General features: G+C 33.2%; 2 protein-coding genes across 2 annotated transcripts; one reads left to right on the top strand and one right to left on the bottom strand.

The window, feature by feature from the left end:
* Positions 1 to 1,723: 1,723 nt before the first annotated feature.
* On the bottom strand, positions 1,724 to 6,917 carry LOC104647800 (probable GPI-anchored adhesin-like protein PGA55). The gene is made up of 4 exons (XM_010323609.4): positions 5,415 to 6,917; positions 3,556 to 5,210; positions 2,791 to 3,054; positions 1,724 to 2,402 (listed from the first exon to the last, which is right to left on the bottom strand). Exons 1-4 carry the CDS (start codon positions 6,616 to 6,618, stop codon positions 2,076 to 2,078), a joined length of 3,450 nt encoding a protein of 1,149 aa, XP_010321911.1. The 5' UTR covers positions 6,619 to 6,917; the 3' UTR covers positions 1,724 to 2,075.
* Positions 6,918 to 9,905: 2,988 nt separating this feature from the next.
* LOC101263215 (ATP-dependent zinc metalloprotease FTSH 9, chloroplastic) lies at positions 9,906 to 19,825 on the top strand. The gene is made up of 13 exons (XM_004240345.5): positions 9,906 to 11,069; positions 13,808 to 13,873; positions 13,971 to 14,105; positions 14,239 to 14,304; positions 14,644 to 14,829; positions 14,984 to 15,070; positions 15,148 to 15,261; positions 15,407 to 15,531; positions 15,622 to 15,730; positions 16,592 to 16,717; positions 18,035 to 18,355; positions 18,490 to 18,613; positions 19,099 to 19,825. Exons 1-13 carry the CDS (start codon positions 10,170 to 10,172, stop codon positions 19,224 to 19,226), a joined length of 2,487 nt encoding a protein of 828 aa, XP_004240393.1. The 5' UTR covers positions 9,906 to 10,169; the 3' UTR covers positions 19,227 to 19,825.
* The last annotated feature ends 1,889 nt before the right edge of the window (positions 19,826 to 21,714 follow it).

The raw sequence follows: 21,714 nt of genomic DNA, 5'->3' as shown, positions 1-21,714 counted from the left end.
TATTAAAAAGGAAAAGGGTAAAAAATATCCTCCATTTATAGTTTGGTTGTAAAATGTCCTTTTCGTCAATATTTTGATTTGGTGCAAAAATGTCTTTGTAGTGAATACTTTGGTCTAAAAATACCCGTATAATAATCTGAATCTTGGTTCATGTTTAATGAAGATGTTGGTGAAATTTTACATGATACGTAGGGCATGATTCTTTCCTTTCTTGAACAATAAGAGATTTTCACGTAACTATCTCGTGTTGCTTGTTTTTAGTCGAGGACCTAACTCGACAATGTTTTTAAAAAGATGTGTCTTAGGCCCTCAAATTTAAGGGGTTTCATTTTTAATAATAATAATACGTTATAAGTTATTATTTAACAAATATTGAATAATATTTGTAGAAAAAGTTTGTTGGAATTCTACACTCCTGAATTCTTCACAGGAATACGTACAGACAACGTGTTTCTGTTTGTTTGAAACTTAACGATAATCAATTTGAACAACACAATAAAATAATTCTTTTGCAGATTACAGCAGTTACGTTTTGTGAAACAAATAAAATAATACTACAATATTTTATCGCGGAAACCCCAACTCTTAAGGGTGAAAAACCCAAGACCTACACCTCTGTAGGATTTAACTCCACTTTATTAAACATTATGTGTCAACAAAAAATTACAAAGTTATGTAACCTAAGGAATTATAAGTTTTAATTCCTAGAGGTATTATAAACTCTAATTCCTAGCTAAGAAATTATTAACTCTAATCTCTAGCTACCCAAAGACACAAACCCAGGTTTTATATCTTCTAATATTCTTCAAGTTCTACAACTTGTCGAACAACTCCTACTCACAAAACTCATATTGTAAACAAGACTCTTGAATACAATCATACAATTTTTTCTCACAAATTGCAACACTCCCAATAAATCTCAAAACTCTTTCAAACCTCTTGATCATGTTTTGATCTTCTCTCTATGTAAGTGCGCAATTTTTCTCAAGCGAAACTATCGCCCTATAGATTTGGACTTAAATCCAAAACCTATTTCAACTAGAAATCCTACTTCACGTAGGAGTCCTCTTTTGTGTGGAACTCCTAGTTCACTTCTTCTTCAACTTTAACTTTGTCGCATCAAATCCTTGTTGAACTCAACTTTGGCTTCTTATTCTTATTTGTCTTTGCTGCAAAAATCTTACGCTTTTTGTCGCCTCAAGTAAGTTTTCCTTAAGCAAGTAGAAAGTAAATAAAGACATATGTTTTCCTTAAGCAAATACGATATAGTATTCCTTCTTTCACTTGGCTTTGAATTCCTTCTTACATCTTTATTCACATAATTTTTCTACTTTAAGTATGCTAATAAATTACAAAGTTGTACTTAATTTTTGATTTTTACTTCCAGTAAGCTATGTTAAATGAATTCACGTTTGCTCAGGTTGCTCCAAAATGCATCGCACCGGTTTGTTAATCTTCAAAATATACTCATACATATTCATATGTACCTAACAAATTAACTTTTCATGAAAAATGAAGGAAGTATTAGAAGAAAATTGACATATTTGGAGTGCATGAAAAAAAATTAAAATAAAATGAAGACGAAAGAAATCAATTATATAAAAGTATTAACAATTCAAGTTTAAGGCCCCGTTTAATTTTTGTTTTAGGCCACTAATATGTTTGAGCCGACCTGAGTGAAAAATAGTCCTTTGTGAGAATCATCCACACATATTAGTCCATATAAATATTAATAGCATAATTTTTTTTCTAAAAACTGAAAATAGTAACATAAATATGAGTGCAGGTTTACCTGCTACAAACATGTTTTCAGTGTCATTCTCTATAAATTATACATCCTAATATACTATACAACAATAAATTTCCTCTTGACTCTCCTATGTGTATACATCAAACTTCATAGAGCTCCTATATACACCAGGTATCTTACAAATGAAAATTGAGTTACACATTTAAGGAGTCTCATGGGAAAAGAAGAAACAAACTATGTTGTTTGAACTCTCCTAAAATATCCCTCGGTGTTTTTGAAGAGTCTGAACAATATAGAAAACAAGTGCATGTTAACTATCCCCTTATTAGTCTTTAGCCTTCTCTTTACAATCTCTTTTTTCACTATGTGTTTCCTTTAATGCTGCAGAATTACCCTTATCTGAAGTTTGTTCACTTGCACTAATAGGAGTGACTAAAATTTCATTCTTGTCAGTTGAACTGGAAGCAAAATTTGTAACATCACTTGTCTTTTCTTGTTTGTTGTTGTTGGTGGTGTTGGAAGACACCATAGTGGTCTTGTTTGGTGATTCTACAGAGACTTCTTTGAGGCTCATTTTAGGTAAGTCCTCCTTCTTGACATCATTGTGATTAGTGGCTTCTTCATGAAACTTCTCTTCATCATTGGATGGTTTCTGTATAACGTTGCAATCAAAGACAAAGTATGAATTTCGTTAAGGATGTTCTAGATTCAACATACACGTATAGTTTATTATATATGCGGTTTATTTTTCCTGGCAAAGGATGTTCAACTAACCACCGTTGAGCCTATGTGACTCCGTATTACATTATTTTCACAAGCACAAAAATATGATATAATGAATGTAACAAGAAAAGACCATCTATTTATGCTGTTTCAAAGAGAGGGTAAGTTTTATGTACTGATAAGTGCGAAAATAGGAGAACCTATTCTCTAAAGGGTGGTTTGGTTTATCATACTAACAAAAATAATCCTACCATACTGTCAGTATATATAACTTAAGTAATTGAAGGTATCATTTGATCCAGTCTATATAAACGTACCGTTTTAGCATCTGTATGATGAAGTTGGTCTGATGCAGACTCAACTAATGAAGTTCTAGACATTCTTGGACTTGGACTTTCACCTATTTGTTCCTCCCTGTCAAAGTTCAACAGAGGGCCTTGACCTGTTGAGGACTTTGGTTTGAGTACGGACTTTGGTGATGATGAACAACTCGAGGCTGTAGGGACTTCTCGGATTAAAGATTGTAAGCTGATCAAGTCTTGATTGACAGAGCTCTCCGATGGAATTCCAGGTATCGGATCCTAAGTTACATTAAAAAGAAAAAACAATACTTGAAATTTCAAACACTTCTATAAGTGAGAAACTGGAAAGAAAATGTTGTTTCTATTAGGTTTTGTTATGCAGAACTTGAAAATGCAGGTGCAATTACATTTTCCTGTCTGCCAAAAACACTGCTTTACTGACACATTATAATTTTATTACAAACTTATGATACACATTCATTATTTTTAACTATACACGATTATACATCTTTTCTGCCTTTAACAAGTCGATACACAACTAAACTTCACAAAAAGTATTGTTTGCATGCTGGATTTCAACTTATATCAATTAATTTAACATGGAGTTGATTTCTTATATGGTCACTTGGATCGTAGTTATTATCTCATAAAGTCACTTTCTTTTTGTTGAAGAAAGGTTAATTTCTAAGATGATAACTATTAGTTGAGTAACCATCAGAGAAATCAACTCGTTTAACTTGCATAATCTAATCATTGTCAAATTCATTAAAATCACCAAACCTGCATTCTTTTCTGTGTTTCAGAAGTCGAGGAGCCTTCACTTGCTGAGAACTTTGGTTGAATCATAGTGTTGGGAGAGGGGGATGAAGTAGAGGCCCTCGGAACTTGTTCAACCACCAAATCATGTGGTGATGATGATGATGATGCTTGTGAACCATCAATACTCTGGCTAATTGTAGAAAAAACTTCTTCAATAGGCTGTTTACCACCATTATCGTGAAGTGCTTCATGAATTTCATTCCTAGGGAGAGACTTTGAATTTTCTGCAGACTTCTGTGTCTTCGGATGTGGTACTGAACTTTGCACTGTCGGATTTCTTAACGTAAGTTTTGAGCTCCGAGTACTGGTTGGATCACAACTTTCAGCAGTTACTTCATCTGTCAGCTTATTTTTTAGTTTGCGCCTATCTACTTGTTGAGCCTCCAAATTTGAACTAGATCCTTTATCAATGGAAAATGTTGGTTGCGAAACAGACTTAGACGATGATGTACTAGAAGAGGCTTCAAATGAGTGATGTCCTTGTCCAATAGTCGAAAATGCCACAGGTTCACTATGTTGTTCGCTGGCACTGTCTAGAACGAGTGCAGCGACATCGTTCTCTTTGGCTGAAATTGAATTTTCTGTTTCTGAAGGTAATTCAGAAACTTGTAATGTTAAGTTGCTTAAACTAAGATCTGATTCCTGTGAAGCAATTGAATCTGATCTTTCACTAGATATGTTCACTGACCTATCATTTTGTAGCTGATCAATACTCGAAGAGGATCCATGTTCAATCAAACAATTTGGTTGTAGAACAGATGTCGGTGATACTAATGACGTTAATGCGAAAGGGAGTTGTTGTGCTGGAAATTCTGGCTGTAGTAATGAACCTTGAAATCTTTCACCGACTACAGAAAGTCCTTCCGGCCTACGCTGTTGATAACTACTGCTAGCTTGATTCCTGTCTGTCCTTGGAGGTGGAAATGAGCTTGAACCAGTGGAATACGGTTCGATTGTTCGTTCTGATGGAATATTTTGTGGCACATTATTCTCAGACATATGGAACCTCGAAAATCCAAATTCTACTATATCTTGTTCAGTGACCTCGCATACTTCTCTGGAATTTGATTCATTTTCATCTACTCTAGCTAGGTGAGATGAAGACATCAGAACGTCCTCACTGCTAGACGTTATAGCTTTTTCTATCTCCCCATCTATAGAGATCTCCTCACCCACGGATGAGTTCCCATCGTCTGTCAAGGGAGGTGAACCAACTTCAGAAACCTCCACTTGCAAGTCAGAAGCAATAGACTGGCCGGGAGTGTGATGCATAGGACGATTAGGATAGTATAAACGTTCGTTCTCTATCGTGTTCTCCAACAAGGATAAACCAGAAGGCGATGGATCACCTGATAAGTTCCTTAGAGCAGGAGAAGCAATAGACTTCAAGATTGCATCTTTGTCTATCTTATAGATTGGTTCATCATCTTCCGACGAAGATGATGAACTTACCCTATTGCTAATATCTTCCACTAGTACTGACTTTATCTGTACTTCACTACTGTCTTTTTCATCCTGGACTTCCCTACTTTGATCTCCTTTATAGACCACGTTCATCTCCGGTTCGGATGCTTGAGATGGTACTTCTTCAACTATTCTGTCATTTTCTTCCTTACCTGCAAACAAACCACATTTATTAATTTTCATTTAAAGGAAGTATTGAAGGACAAACGTCACCCAGAATGAGATCACGAACATTCTTGGTCTCAAGCCTGAGATAAAGGCGGAGGGTCGTGATAGGTGTTTTAACTTATAAAACATGTCAAGTTTAAGGGGCTATCTAGGTATTCAGACGGAAAAGAATAGATACGTCATTTTACCTAACGGGTGTCTTGATTTGGAACTTTCAGATGTCTCTGGAAACCATTGCCTGGATGGAAGATCAGAACGTTGAGTCCTTTCGCGCTGATCAAGATTCAAATCCCCTGACAATGCAGTCCCCATACAGAAGCTTCCATGCCTGGATAACATCAACTCCTTCTGTTCCTGAGCTGACATGAACTCTTGCATAAAACTTCCACCTCTTACATTAGGCTTTTCTTCATGTTGATCATAAGGAAGGTCAAAAGGATTCCGATTAGGTCCCAAAATCGAAGGGGCTGAACCCGGGGTAGTTGAAAATTGATTAGTTGATTCTTTATGTTTTGGAATTAAAATTGAAGATATTGGAGGAAATGTTTCTTTGCAGCCTATATTCATCAATGATCTTCTAACCTGTAGGCTCAACATCTTTCGTGCTCGTCTTCGTGCCATTAAACTTTCCAATCTTCTAGTCCTTTCAATCTCAGAAAGTCCAAGATCCATCAGATTCTTTTGATCATCATCTTTCCATTGCACACCCTTATTTCTAGCCCCATCATATTCTGTTTCACCAAAACATTCTCTTCTTCTCTCATACATACAACTATATGATTTGAAACATTTTCCACTTCCTTCATAAGAATACTCAACAGGCCTTGAATTCTTGAAAATACTTGAGCTAGAAGAGCATTCATCACGACCATGACTTATCGAATGCACTTCCACCTCTCGTATATCTTTCAGTTTTTCTTCAATCAACGCGCCTTTATCAACAAAATCATCATGATCATGATCATCACTTAAAGGCATTCGAAACGTTCCACCTTGTATAAACTCCTCAGCACCAGTTTCTATACATTTCTTGGATTTTCTTCGTCTAACAGATCTAGCTCGAAGGAAAGCCTTTCGTTTATCCTCAATGACATCTTCATCATGGTGACTGATTGTATTCTCAGAAGGTTTCGAATGATCAACATCTCTTTCAAAGTGTTTGAAACTTGGAATGCTAAAGAAGAGTATAAGAAGAACAGTGAAAAAGAACAAAAGGGGTAAGGAATATATGAAAAACCATGTGTTTGATGGTGAAAGTGCATAAAACAAGATGAAGAATAACAAAGTGAATGAAACAAATGGATGTTTTTTGGTAAAAGTGGAAGAAAATTCTATAGAATATTTAACATTTGTCCATATCAAACTACTAATATTGCTTGACTCAACAGCCATTTCTTTGTCAAATGTTGTATCATTAGGAAAAATTTAGATATAAACACAAAGAGACTCTCATCTTATTTAGTTTGATAAAGAATTATGTCTATTGAGGGAATTTAGTTCATTTTTGGTTAGTGATATCCTCTTATTTTAGAAATTCTCCACCATCCTTGCTCCTTATTTTTAGTAATAACTAGAGATTAGGATTTTAAATCTAAACATATGCATAGTATCTATACATGCACCTATTATTCTTTTCTTTTGTGACTAATTATGAGGAGGATTATGATAGGGAAGTCCAAAACTATATAAATCATTATATTAGCATATTGTAATATCACTATGGAAAATCAAATTCTATATCTTGCCATAATACATTACGCGCTCAGTTTTTGCTAAGTTTCAATAGATTTATTTGTTATTTTATAAGCTTTTAATACTAATAAAATTATTCTTTTTTTCTTTATTATAACTATATATAACATATAAAATCAAAAAAAATAATAATAATACTTTGACAAGATTTTTCAAAAATTAATTTGAGTAACATATCAACTCAATTTTTAATGGATTGTATTAAAATAATTGAACTAACAAATGAACGGGTCAATAGTCAACCCAACCTAAATGGGTTGGATCGAGTAGGGCGAGTTGGACTCTGAACATTGACACAACTCAAGAAAAACCACATCCAAAAAGGATTAATTACTTAAGTGGATCCCTTTTAAAAAATAATTACTTGTTTTAGATATATTCTTTAAATATTATCATTTATAACAATATAAAACAAAATTATATATTTGTTAGATTTTTCTTCTCTCGTCTCTTTCTCTTTTTTTTTCTCTCCGCTTATTAATTCTTCTCTCTTTCTCTTGCTTTTTTTTTTTTTTTTGTATATATTTCTCTCTTACTTTTTTTTTATTATTGCTTTTTTTTTATTTTTTGCTTTCTCTTTGCTGCTGTGCTCTCTCTTTGTCTTATTTTTTTTCTTTTGTTTCTAAATGAATAAAATTTGAATCAATAATTAATTAATTAATTAAATAATTTAATCCCAATAAATAAAGAGACATAACAAATTGCAAAATGAATTAAACTTGAACTAAAAATGTATTACACACATATCAAAGTTGAATTAAAAATATATTACACATAATGATCTATAGAGTAAATTAAACTTGTATTAATAATGAATTAAACAAGTAATCCAATAATAACAAATAAATCAAAAAATTGTAAAATAAATTCTATTACCTTAAAATTCTATTAATTAATTTATCTCATTTCATATAACTTCAAAACTAAAAATGATAATTTTGTAAGAATCAGAATCCTCCGAAAATTGAAAAAGTTTAAGTGAAATTTGAATTTAAAAGATAAATAATACCTATTAATCATCTTGAAATCTAATGGGTTATCAAATTGTTCAAAATATGATAAAATATTTAGATATAATTTTAAAGTTGAAGAGAGTTAATCATAACTATTAGAATAACACTATAAGTATATTTCATAAATTGCTTTTGATTTAATCATTATGACGTTTGAAATATCCGCGCAATGCGCGGGTACAAATACTAGTTAATAGTAGTAAAAAAGGAGGTAAATAGTGATAAAAAATGATATTGAAAGTGAAAAGTTACCACGAAAATGAGAAAGAATTTCTGAAGAAGAAGGAAGAAAGAAAAAAAGAAAATTAATAAGGACAAAAAGTTAAAATAATAAGAAAAATAAAAAAATATATTTTATAACAAAATAATTATAAAAATAAAATTATATTTATTTTTTTAATTTGTTCACGCTCTTTAAGAAAGTGCATACTCCATGCCAGGTGGACAAAAATGTAATAATATCAGTTCAGAATTGTTTTGAGGATAATAAAACGTTTGCATAGTTTACATGTTATTTTGAAGATTCGAAATAACTTCAGATACTTTATGTCTTTTCTCGAATAAAAAATAAAAATTAAAAGTACTTTTTAAACAAAAAGTGAAAGAATAATATTTTTCAGTCATTTTCTATGAAATAAAGGTATTTTTAAGCCAAAAGAAAAAGTTAGAAATTATATTTACATCTAAAGGTAAAAATGCAAAATTCTCTTATTTGGTCAAACACTGGAATTGGAATATCTTTTTAAAATAAGAAAAAATACGTAGTTGTTGAAAAATATCTAGGATTAAAATAACTTTTTTTTTCAATATAGTTTATATATAATATAAAATAAAATCCATGCAAAATGACAAAGTTTAATAAAATTAAATTGAATAGTATATGTGGTTTTGGTTTGGACAAGAGAAATATTGAGAAACACATACTTTTAAACCATTGCAAAGTGCCAAACTTCAACATATGAATATAACACATTCTCTTATTTGTTTTTTCTTAAGATCTTATAAAAAAAATTTAGATAAATAATTTGAAAGGAAGAAGTATAATTTATGATAATTTAAATATATTTTTCTATGAATATATCAAACGTGTGTAGTTAACATAATAACTCACATTAAAATAATGGAAACTTAAAGGACTAATAATAATAATAATAATTAAAATGCTTGACCATATATAATTAAATACTAAGATGAATGACGTTTCGAACCAATCCAAAAAGGAAAACTATTACTCAATTCGTTGTCTGGTACTGTTATAATTTTTATTTTTAGATTCAAACTATAAAAATTTTGATTAATATTCATCATATTAATATACAAAGTTTCAATATATATACTACTTTTTATATAGTTTTAGAATATCTATTTTTTTTAAAATGTCAAATGAATATGATCTAATTTAACTTTAAAAATTAATCAAATTGACTTATAAAAATCGCATAATGACAAACAATACCGGATGGAGGATTATCGTATAAATGATAATGGAGCCTGTAAATGATTGCATTATATACGTTTGCATATTTTTATTATTAATGACAAAAAAACTATTAAAAATACTTTGTAAATTGTAGATAGATTATTAGTTTTACTCTCGTATTATAGGTTGACAGTGTTAAAATTACTTTTTAGTTAACTAATTAAACATAAATTATTTTTGATCTATCATATAATATAACAAGTGACCTCAAACTCTCGTAGAATTATGATGCGCTTAAGAAAAAATTGAGAAAAATGTTAAATACACTCCTAAAATCAGCCAAATAGGTAACTCATGTTATAAAATTAATGATATATTTAAATATTGTTAGTCAAATAAAAAGATCATTTTAATAACCCATTAGAATTTAAAAGTGTTTTCGTATTTTAATTTTATATCAAAATATATCTAATTTAATTTACAAGTAAAACTACAATTCATTACATTAATTTGAAATTAATTTTTTTTAAAATAAATAATTGGTGATAATCTAACAAAATAAACTTGACAATCTCAAACAAAAAATTGGATAACACGAAAAAACAGACAGAAGTAATCAAACGGTCAAAAACAACCGCACCCGGCAAATCCAACGGTTATCCTTTCTTCTTCAACCTCTCGCCGGTAATAAAATCACTCACAATCTGTAATACTCAGTTCAATTTTTTCTTCATTTCTTCCATAAATTTTTCTCTCAAATGGCAATAATCGAACACCATCTTCGTCCCTTTATTCATGTACAAATTTCTTTGAATTTTCAGTATAATCCGAAGTATTTTTACAGACATACTTTCTTCTGCAATCGCTATGGTTTTTTACACGAAAAACCCATTTCTTTGATCTCCCAAAAGACCCCTTTTCGTTTAAATGCTATATTTCCAAAATCCCTTTCTGGGTTTGATTTTTTGGGGAAAAAGAATTCACAGAAAAAGTTAACTCCACGTGAAATTAGTGTTCAGGCTAATGGGTCCTGTCAACAAGATTCGGATTCAACGGAAAAATCCGAATCTTCTGGTACAGACAGCAAGAAATCTCCGGGTTCAGAACCGGGTCCTCGGGTCCCTAATTCGGGTTCGTCAAGAAGGGAGAAGCAAGGGAAAGATAATTGGTGGTGGTCCAAGGGCAGGAAATTGAGGTGGGAACCGATAGTTCAAGCTCAAGAAATTGGGGTTTTGTTATTGCAATTGGGGATTGTGATGTTTGTTATGAGATTACTAAGACCCGGTTTGCCATTACCCGGGTCGGATCCTAGAGCTCCGACAATGTTTGTAACTGTTCCATATAGTGAGTTTTTGAGTAAGATAAATAGTAATCAGGTGCAGAAAGTTGAGGTTGATGGTGTACATATAATGTTCAAATTGAAGAGTGAAGTGAGTAGTAGTGTAATAGAGACTGAGGTTGTGAATGTGAATGAAAATGGAAATAGTAAGTTGCAAGATTCTGAGGCAGTGATAAGGAGTGTAACTCCTACAAAGAAAATTGTGTATACTACCACGAGGCCGAGTGATATAAAGACCCCTTATGAGAAAATGCTTGAGAATGATGTTGAGTTTGGTTCTCCCGATAAACGGTCTGGTGGATTCATGAACTCTGCACTGGTAAGGTTTTGATGAACTACTTTTCAAGTGTATATTGTTGTTATGAAATGTTAAGTCGTGTATCTACACCGATGCACGTTCACTTGCTATATCTGTATCTGTAAATGTTTTTAGTCTTCCTAAAGAGGCTGTAATACCAGTAGCTACACATTCAGTTAGCTTGAAAATGGACTGGTAATTAGATATGAGATATCTGATGCTTCGTCAAAAACTATCGTTACAAATGCTTTAGTTCATTCTTCAACTTTTTATATATGCGCTTAATTGTAACTTCACTGCTTCTGATATTGTACATCTCGAGTTCCCACAAATGGAGAAGTTATAACTAGATCAACTTAATTATATAGTTGTTCTAGGAAAATGTTGTCTTTCTTCTTATGGTCATGTAATTACTCTCTTTTCTCAGCACATGACATGTAGCGGTTGTTTGGTTAGAAGCAAATTATGCAAGGATTAGTTGTAAGGATTTACTAATGCAGGATTTAGTAATAAATGGATTATTTACTATTGAATTAGTATTTGTTGTATTAAAAATTATTATACAGTGTATATTTCAAAATATATTTTTACTTGTTTAAACAAAATTAAATATTGGTTACTATTATCAATGGTTATTTTTGTCATCTAGTGGTTTTACTACATGTATTACTAATCCTCAAGTTCTTATTCCACATTCTATCCCCCATAAAATAATACATATATCCTTGCATAACTTATGCGGGTATTAGCTTAGCGGAAAAGGAAATTGGAGCCAAACACTGTATTGAGAAATGCTAAGCTTTATGTGGAAAGAGTAAATGAAACCGAACATTGTAGTAAGTGTTGAATTTTATGTGGAGATTATGAATAAGGGTTTAGAATGTAATCGTATTTTACAAGTTATAAATAAGGATTTTGAATTTAACCATACATCCCTGCATAACTTATGCGGGTATTTGTTAAGTGGAAAAGATAATTGGAGCCAAACATCATTTTGAACAATGCTAAGTTTTATGTGGAAAGAGTAAATGAAACCGAACATTGTAGTAATAGTGTTGAATTGTATGTGGAGATTATAAATAAGGATTTAGAATGTGATCGTATTTTACAACTTATAAACCTCTTTACTTTTTTCTGATGCTGTCTTCATTATTAACTAACATAATATTACAAGTTACATTTCCATCTCACATTGTAGTTCAAATTCAATGCTGTGTATTCAAAATGCATTCGTTGGCTGACAAAGACTATGTAAATTACTAGGAGCACACTTGTTTATACTATCCAGTGACAATATTGTGTAAATTAATGAAACTAGCAAGGGAGTGAACTAAATGTTTGAAAATAAAGAAGTATTCTAAAGAGGATGGGTTGTAGGATAACTAGAATTAAGAATAGAACAATGCACTGTGAGTGCTAGCATAAAAAGACCGAAATTGAGGTAAGAGCAGGTATTATTGTGGTTCTTAAATTCAGATAATTCACATATTTAGGCTCAATATTTAGGGCAACGATATGATATAACACACAAAGTTAAAATGGAATGGTTGAAATGGAGGATGTGACAAGAGTGTCATACAATAGGAGGAACCTACCAAAGCGAATGGCAAGTTTTATATAATGGTCGTAAGACTAGGAGTGAGTTTTCTTCTAAGAATAAAAATTATCAACAAGATGATTGTTGTAGTAATGAGACTGTTAAGATATATGTGTGATCATAAAAAATAGATATTCCTTCTCAAAAAAATTTAAAATAGATAAGATAGGAAATGATCACGTCTTATATCACGTACAGATAATACACATATGAGCGTAAAATGAGAAAATGTTTTTGAGATGACTTGTTCATGTTCTACAAAGGTCTCCAAATGCTTTAGTAGTTGGTGTGAAACAAATTATTTTTGAAATTTCCAGAAAGGACGAGATAAACCTCAAATCGCATGTAACACAGTTGGTTTAAAAATCATGATAAGGCTCAGTTATATTAATGTGCTTACATCAGATTCAGTATTATGCTAGGAATCTTTATTCTGTTAAGAGATTTGTATGTCAGTTGAATATGTAGAAGACCTCTAATTTAAGCCAACTCCAAGTTATTGAGTATTGTTAATGATATGGGTCCAAAGTGGAGCAGCATGTATATTGATGATTCATATAGACGACCCCAATTGGTTGTGATTGAGTCATACTTCTTATTTGTTGTTTAAAGTATTTTAAGGGAGCAAACAACCACAACAACAAACCCATGGAACAAACAACACCATCAAACAAAAATATTTCAGAGTTGAGTTCAGTCATAAGTTCCTCTCCGAGGTGCTTTCTTAGCTTAAGATGTCTTGTGTTTCACAAAAACAAAGATGACTAGATTTTCTGTTGATTCCAAGCTAGCTTATTCTCTTAATTTGCTATAGGAATTCTACTTGTCACTCTTATGGAATAAACTTCCTTTTAAGTGTGAATACTACTCCTTTCCGCCCTTTTCTGAGGCAACCTTTGACATGCCATTCTGGAGTGTGAGATCAATTTTCATGTTCTTTTCTTGCTCAAGTGCAGAGATTGCATGAACCCGAGTTGGTTGCAGTGAGTTTTTCTATATTTTTGGCTAATGCAACTTGACATTTCTTTCTAGTGCCCCATTCATGTTATTCATCTGTTCTATGGTGTAAGCTAAACATTTCATTATTGTTTGTCTATCCTGATTTTTTTTCTTCAGATGTTTGAATTAAAAATTTGAAGTGCTATTTTACATTATTTTGCAGATAGCATTATTTTATATTGCTGTACTAGCGGGGCTTCTTCATCGCTTCCCAGTGAATTTTTCTCAGGTACATACAATTATTATTCAAAATATGTGTGTGATTATTGTATGTCCGTGATATTTCTGAATAACTCACCAACTTCATTGTGGCTGCTTAATAACAGAGCACAGCTGGCCAACTCAGAAATCGCAAGTCAGGGGGTTCAGGTGGCACAAAAGTGTCTGAACTAGGGGAAACTATCACATTTGCTGATGTTGCAGGCGTTGACGAGGCTAAGGAGGAGCTAGAAGAAATTGTGGTATTTTTTATTTTCATTGGTGAACGTTTCTTAACAACATATCTGCTATAAGTGCTGCATTTTGATACCATAAGAAGTTGATGAACAGTTAATAATTCATTGTTGTGGTGTTTTTAATTGCTTTTTTCCCCAGGAATTTCTTAGAAATCCAGATAAGTATGTACGGCTTGGTGCACGTCCTCCTCGTGGTGTTCTACTGGTGAGTTTCAAATTTGACGTAGTAATGTGAATGCTAGGTGGTTATCAAAGTGAGAAAGCTTTGAGAATAATGTACAATAATTGGAGGGTTCGAATAGTAACTCATTGAAACTTCTGATCTTTTGTTCTTGGTTTTTTTCCTGTTTCTGAAGGGATTCTCTCTCTATCCCTTCATGTCACTTTGTGATGCCTCTATGGTCAAATCACATCATTATTTCCTGCTAGTTTTGTTATGCGACTATTGACTGTCAGACCATTCTACTTGGGGACACCATTTGATTAGTTTTATGCTTTGTGATTCTCAATGTTTAGATTATAAAAATGGCTTTAATTGTTACAGGTTGGTCTCCCCGGGACAGGAAAGACACTTCTAGCAAAGGCTGTTGCTGGGGAAGCTGAGGTTCCTTTTATCAGTTGTTCTGCAAGTGAGTTTGTAGAATTGTATGTAGGAATGGGAGCATCACGCGTCCGTGACCTGTTTGCACGGGCAAAGAAGGAGGCACCTTCAATAATTTTTATCGATGAGGTCACCTGTGCTTTCCTCCTCTTCTTCTTCCTCTACAAACTCAAAATATTCCAATAAAAAGTGTCATCATCATCTGGATGTGCAGACCTCCTCTTCTTTCTCTACAAACTCAAAATATTCTAAAAAAAAGTGTCATCATTTTCTGGATGTGCAGATAGATGCTGTGGCAAAAAGCCGTGATGGAAAATTCCGCATTGTAAGCAATGATGAAAGAGAGCAGACATTGAACCAACTACTCACTGTAAGACATACTGGTTTTGTGGTGCTGCATCACTTCAGTTTTTTCATAAGAAACTAATATCTTACAATAATCTGCAGGAGATGGACGGATTTGACAGTAATTCTGCTGTAATTGTTCTTGGAGCAACAAATCGCTCTGATGTCTTAGACCCTGCTCTTCGCCGACCTGGGAGATTTGACCGTGTTGTAATGGTTTGTATCTTTCTTCAATGGGAATAAAGTTTTCATTTTGCTTAAAAGCTTTTGACCATGTTTTAGAACATGGTCATGAGTCATGACCTCATCATACAGACAACTCCTATAGAATGGAAATGGTGATGTAAGTTCCTGTTTCTAGGTGGAAGCGCCTGATAGGTGTGGAAGAGAAGCTATCTTAAAGGTACATGTCTCCAAGAAAGAACTTCCCTTGGCACAAGATGTTGATCTTGGTAACATCGCTTCTATGACTACTGGTTTTACGGGGTAAACCTTGTTCTCTGACTTTTCATAAGCTTTAAATGTTATATGTGATGTTTCTATGGCTGACTGATTATTCATTTGAGGATGGTATAGGGCAGATCTTGCAAATCTGGTGAATGAAGCTGCTCTGTTGGCAGGAAGACTGAGTAAAGTTGTAGTTGAAAGAATTGATTTCATTCAAGCTGTTGAGCGTTCAATTGCGGTATCACTCTTTACCTCTCATAAGTATGCTAATGGCTGAGCAACAGCATGCACCATTACTCTTTTTTTGCATTATATGTAATTCTTTCTTCACAATCGTGTGTTAGATCCACAATGGTTAGTTCAATTAGAACAAAATGGGCATACATAAGAAGCTTTTCATGAGAAAAGATCATCCATATTAGATGTTCCATTTTTGGGCTCCATTGTATGATAAAGTCAATAAGCTTGGATTTCGAGAGCTTTAGAGAAGTGGTGTATATTATCTATCCTTAAACAGCAAATATGTACATGCCGATGCTTTGAACCTTGATGGCTGTAAATACTCAGAATTTTATAAGCAATGAGATTATAAGAAACATGTTCAAGACTGAAGAATTCCTAACATTAGAGTCAATGGTAGAACTGATGGAGTTAGACTTATTTGATCCATCTTTTATTGCTAAGGACCAGCGTGTTCTGATTTCAAGGGAAACTTAAATACAGAGCGGTGTCTGGTCCATGTAAAGTTACATATTTCTCAATATATGTCTATGGATTCTGTGTAACATAATTGGAAAAAGGTTGAAGAGGAAGGGGACTGTGGCTGCCCTCTAAGAGCTTTTTAAGAAGCACTAGACTTAACAATGTTGAAGGTCTAACTTTTTTTAAAAAAAAAGAAAAATGCAAGATGGCGGACATGTTATAGTTTGCATCCCCCGTGCTTAATCTAGAGTGCTGGTCTATGGGTTCAAATGAGTGAATAAACAAAGTATTTCTTGTTTTTGACCTTCGCTGCTACATTAGTTAACATGTTTCTTTTAGTTTCTCTTCTTGATCACCATTGCCATTTAGTTTACAAGCTTCATCTTCGATGTTTCAGGGCATTGAGAAGAAGACTGCCAAACTGCAGGGAAGTGAGAAGGGTGTAGTAGCAAGGCATGAAGCAGGGCACGCAGTAGTTGGGACTGCTGTTGCAAATCTTCTTTCCGGGCAGCCACGGGTTGAGGTGATCATTATTATCACTTTCTCTGAGAAATTCTTGTTCTTCCTGATTTACTGCAAGTTCGTGTTATTTGATTTGTGTTCCACTGGATAACATCTGACATCTAAAAAGAATTGATATGATAGAACTACTCTAGAAATAGAATTTCTTAAGTTTGTCATGTTTCAGAACAGGAAAATCAAATGTCTGCATGTCTTGAACAGCCTGGTTTTGACCTTTTCCAGGGACATTATGCATCAACAAAACCACTCCCCTGCATTTGGTATGGGACCTCTAATAGTGTTTAAATTGGGTTCACAGTTTGTTCTTGGGGTGATGGATTATGGAGAAATATTTGGATCATTGATCAATGCAGTCATCTGTGACCTATCCTTCTCAATGTAGTAGCACTGTTATTGAAGCAGAATAAAATAAAATATAAAAAATAGAAAATGGAGAAGTAGTGGCTTATTGGTGTCCTGTTGATTGATAAGAATGTCCAAAATGGAAAAATGCCTGTGTTTGGATCTAATACTTTATTCTAATAAAAAATGGGTGTCTGGATTTGATAAGGAATAGGAAATGACTTGGTTCTGATGTCAGACTTGGGTACAACTCAAATACGCTACTGATTGTTTGACCTTTATTTTCCCTAGAAAGGCAACTCTGGAAGAATGTTATATGTACATAATGACCTCACTTATCAGGAAAAAACAATATAAGGTTCTTTCTCCCTATCTCTCTCTTTTCTGGTGTTCTCCAGATTCATGGAAATATATTTTCTGGGTAAAAGGGTTGTATGCCTTCCTTAATGTTGTTTCTCCTCAACAAAAAAAGAAGAAATAGTATCATAGTTCTATATTTCTGGCTTGAGTAGGTGAGGTATTTTATTCCATGATTTTGGTGTTGGTAAATAGAGAGCGAGCGACTCACTCTCCAACCCCCCAACTTTGTTTTTCTCAATGTGAAAGTTGTTACTAATGAGAAATCTCAAGTGATTTTCCTTGTTATTTCCCCTTCCTCTCTTTCTTAATTTTGACGGCACCAGTTCATTTCTTTTACCTCCCCCAACTATCTGTTTCAAATGAACCATACCAACATGGTTCTGGAAGTGGTCTTCCTGCAAGTTCTCTCAATATCCTGATCCTTTTCATGGGAAAGTTTGCAAGTGAGGTCAGCCATTTCTATATTGGTACAGATGCTTAAAGTCTTTTGCTAAAATCAGTACTTTGCTTCTACTCAACCTTGCTTTTCTCAAACTATGATTGTTGCTTTTGTTGTACATAATTGGGATTAGTGCAGTTATGGTATTAATAACAGTTCTCTTTTTTCGCTAACCAGAAGCTGAGCATATTGCCAAGATCTGGAGGGGCTTTAGGATTTACTTATATTCCTCCAACCAATGAGGACAGATATCTGCTCTTTGTTGATGAATTGCGTGGGAGGTTGGTCACTCTTCTTGGTGGACGTGCTGCGGAAGAAGTATTGTACTCTGGACGTGTATCTACTGGTGCTCTTGATGATATACGCAGAGCTACAGACATGGCCTACAAGGCAGTGGCTGAATATGGTCTTAGTCAGACCATTGGCCCTATCTCAGTGGCAACACTTTCTGGAGGTGGGATGGATGATGGTGGATCCATGTCCTGGGGAAGGGACCAGGTCTTTCCGCTTTTGCCCCTTTCTTGTTTTCTGAATTCTCTGCTTTTTTCTGCTCTAACATTTAATCCCAACTTATGTTTCTAACTTGAAAATACCACATCTTTAGCAGAACTGAAAGTAAAATTATTCCACAGGGGCATCTTGTTGATCTTGTTCAAAGAGAGGTCAAGGCTTTACTGCAGTCTGCACTTGATATTGCACTCTGTGTTGTACGTGCTAATCCCAAAGTTCTTGAGGGGTTGGGAGCTCAATTGGAAGGTAATATGTTCAATGTCACTTTAGTAGTCAAATTTTTGGTATTCTTTAGTATTGCTTTCTTTCAATTAACTTCACAAGGTAATGATTTTGCATTAAAGATAAATAGAAGAATCTCATTTTATTTTTAATATGTCATATTTTTAATATGTTAATTAATAACAAAGATCTCTTTATGATATGTGATGTGTCTTTTCCTTTCAATCTCTTTACCTTTTTCTTTGTGGAAGGTGGATACTCTTTCTATTCCATTTTATGACATTGTTTTGGTTTAGTATGTGTTAAAAGTATGGCACTCTTTTATGTTTGGGAACTCTCTAATTCTATACTTCCTATTGTACTGTCAATGTGATGCTCTTTTCACTACAAAAATGACATGTTTAAGACCACAAGTTTTTATGGGTACTATATGCTCAGACCGACATATAAAATGAAACTGGAGTTTTATATTTGGTACTCTTTTATGGATTGATATTTCTTCCTCTCAGAGAATGAGAAAGTAGAAGGTGAGCAACTACAAGAATGGTTGAGCATGGTCGTTGCACCAGCAGAACTTAATTTTTTCATAAAGGGCAAAGAAGGATCTTTACTTCCACTGCAAGCAGGCTCTGGATGACAGAAAGTGCAAGCTTAACCCAGTCAACAGAGTACAAAAACGAATTTCGAATAAGGATTTCCACGCCTTCATCTGTGCTCTCTAGGGAAACAAAGCTATATTCCTGAACCAGATGGGCATCACTTGCTGGCATCCAGACAGCGTGATTTTGCATGTGTTAGTAAGGTAAATTGACAGCTACTTAACTCCTACAAACACCATTGTTATATACCACGATCACAGATTGTTAACTCGAAGAGAAGGCATGCGCAAAAGATCTAGCCAAGAGTTTCTTGGTTCTCTAGAGGTGAAATGAAAATAGGCTCGTGATCAGAGTGATGTCTGTTGGTATTTTCTTCTACATCACTTGTACATGTGCCCAATTATTCTTAGTAATTACACAAGAATCAATACCTTAATATTGTAATATACATCTGTACTGCAGCTTACAAAGAACTAATCCATGTCTAATGTTGTGGGAGAAGGTGTGAAACTGTGTATACAATGTAATCTTTCTGATTATGAGACAAAGTTTCAGTAGGTTGCCATAATCTTTGACTTGTGTAAAATTACAAGTATTGGATGAGGTAATAGTGACAATTCCTTGTGCTTGTGGTTAAGTCGTATGAGGAAATGTGGCAAAGTCATCAATTGACAAGGCTTGTATCCTATATTTTATGTTGAGAAGGACATTATCTTATACACTTGTTGCATATTCGAAATTAACTTAATCTTATGATTACACATTCATACTCATGGATCACTGATTCGGTACTATAAATGATACTGAACCAAATCGTTGTGAGTGATACCCACACTAAACCACCTGGTAGGAGAACGAACCTAAACCAACCAATTCATGAGATCATTATTAAGAAAACAACTTAAAACAAGCTAACGAATTGGGTTGGCCCCATAAACTCGATCGATTGTCAAACAATATATGCAGAAATAAAATCCTTAGAAACTGAATGTCATCATACAAAACTCTAAAATAAGTCAAGACTAAGGATGCAACTCAAAAACTAGAACATAAAAACTAAAAGCCTGTGTCGCTCAACTACACTTTTTTTCGATTCGGAGTGTAGGCGGTCGCTAACAAGTACAATTCTGGCTAGGCTAGGTTTTGTTTACAATAGCTATCTCTCGAACAAAGTGAGTTCTCTTACCAAACAACTCAATTCCTTAATTAACCCACTTTCTCAAGCTGGTTGATAGCGACACAATCAATACAACTATCAATCATTCATTTTACTTTAATACCTCTTTCTCGAGCAAGCATAGAGAGCTAAGCTAGAACTGAATTTGCAACTTCAATTCATTGATTACAACATGAACAAACAATTGAACTCATGTCAAAACAACATTAAATTCAACAATTAATTAATGCATTTGGAAACATGATAAGGTAGAAGATTTTAGCCAAACATAGTGAAAAGTAGGAAATTGTTACCAAATAGATCCAAAGCCAAAATTAAAGCTAGAATCCAAAAATCACCGAGTGGCTTCTGTGAGCTCCAACATCTCTTTTCTTTAGTTTTTTCTAACTTTTTGCTCTTTTTCGCATTGTAATGTCCTTTTGTTGTATATTAACATCAGTTATAAGCATAAAATAGGCATTGAGAACGTTAAATCATTCAATAATAAGGCAGTTAAATTTCCGATTCACATTTCTTCCTATGTATTCCCTACCATGTCTTGCATAAATGAAAATGTTAAATTGTATCATTTTAATAAAAATGTAGACGACTTTTGCATTTCCTTATATTAATTCTTAATTAAAATTTAAGCAAATAATTAAATATTTGGAATGTGAAAAGATATATTTTAATTGTACATGTATATCCTAGAATAGTTATGAAAAGAGTGACCCCCCATTTATGATTAATGCCACTGATTTGATTTATTATTACTAAGATATTAAAAGTGTGTTATTATCTATGAATTAATTAGTAATAAATTATTGAGATGTCTTGTAGTTGCCTCATTTATTACTAGTTACAATTATTTGTGTTTTTCATCTTTTTTAATTGATCATTCAAACTAGACTAGACTCCAAGTTCAAAGCAATAATTATTAGTGGTAATGTTAATTCTCTTAGTAAGTCTAACTATGATTTGTATTTTCCATCTATCTATACATTAAAGACTGTTATTTAGAACTGAAAAATATAGAATATAAGCAGACATTTTTACGACTATTTAAGAACTAGGCGATAACTATTGAAAATGAAAGAAATTGTCATTCAACTGATAATAAAAAACTATTCCATCTATGATAGGCAAAAAAGACATGAAAAAATAGAATACATGATAAGTGTTCATCAATTACAATTCATTTCAGATTCTTCAACAACAAAATAGAATTCATGATAAAATAAATGGACAGATGTCATCAACAATTACAAAATAAGAAGGATGATCAACAAAATTTATTTTTGGGTGGTTCTTGGCAGACAATCACCTAAAAATCCTTGGTTGAGAAATTTTTTATCTAGTAATCCTTGAAT

Source organism: Solanum lycopersicum, chromosome 6, assembly GCF_036512215.1.
Source record: "Solanum lycopersicum chromosome 6, SLM_r2.1".
Classification (NCBI taxonomy): domain Eukaryota; kingdom Viridiplantae; phylum Streptophyta; class Magnoliopsida; order Solanales; family Solanaceae; genus Solanum; species Solanum lycopersicum.
Note: the sequence above shows the minus strand (reverse complement) of the source record. Positions and strands in the feature narration are given on the sequence as shown.

Excerpts from the sequence above, each read along its gene's own strand:
- LOC104647800 (XM_010323609.4), bottom strand. The coding sequence starts at position 6,618 with ATGGCTGTTGAGTCAAGCAATATTAGTAGTTTGATATGGACAAATGTT. Across the intron at positions 3,055-3,555 it reads AAACACAGAAAAGAATGCAG|GATCCGATACCTGGAATTCC; the intron begins GTTTGGTGATTT and ends AATGTAACTTAG. Across the intron at positions 2,403-2,790 it reads ATCATACAGATGCTAAAACG|AAACCATCCAATGATGAAGA; the intron begins GTACGTTTATAT and ends AACGTTATACAG.
- LOC101263215 (XM_004240345.5), top strand. The coding sequence starts at position 10,170 with ATGGCAATAATCGAACACCATCTTCGTCCCTTTATTCATGTACAAATT. Across the intron at positions 15,071-15,147 it reads CATTGAACCAACTACTCACT|GAGATGGACGGATTTGACAG; the intron begins GTAAGACATACT and ends AATAATCTGCAG. Across the intron at positions 16,718-18,034 it reads CCGGGCAGCCACGGGTTGAG|AAGCTGAGCATATTGCCAAG; the intron begins GTGATCATTATT and ends TTCGCTAACCAG.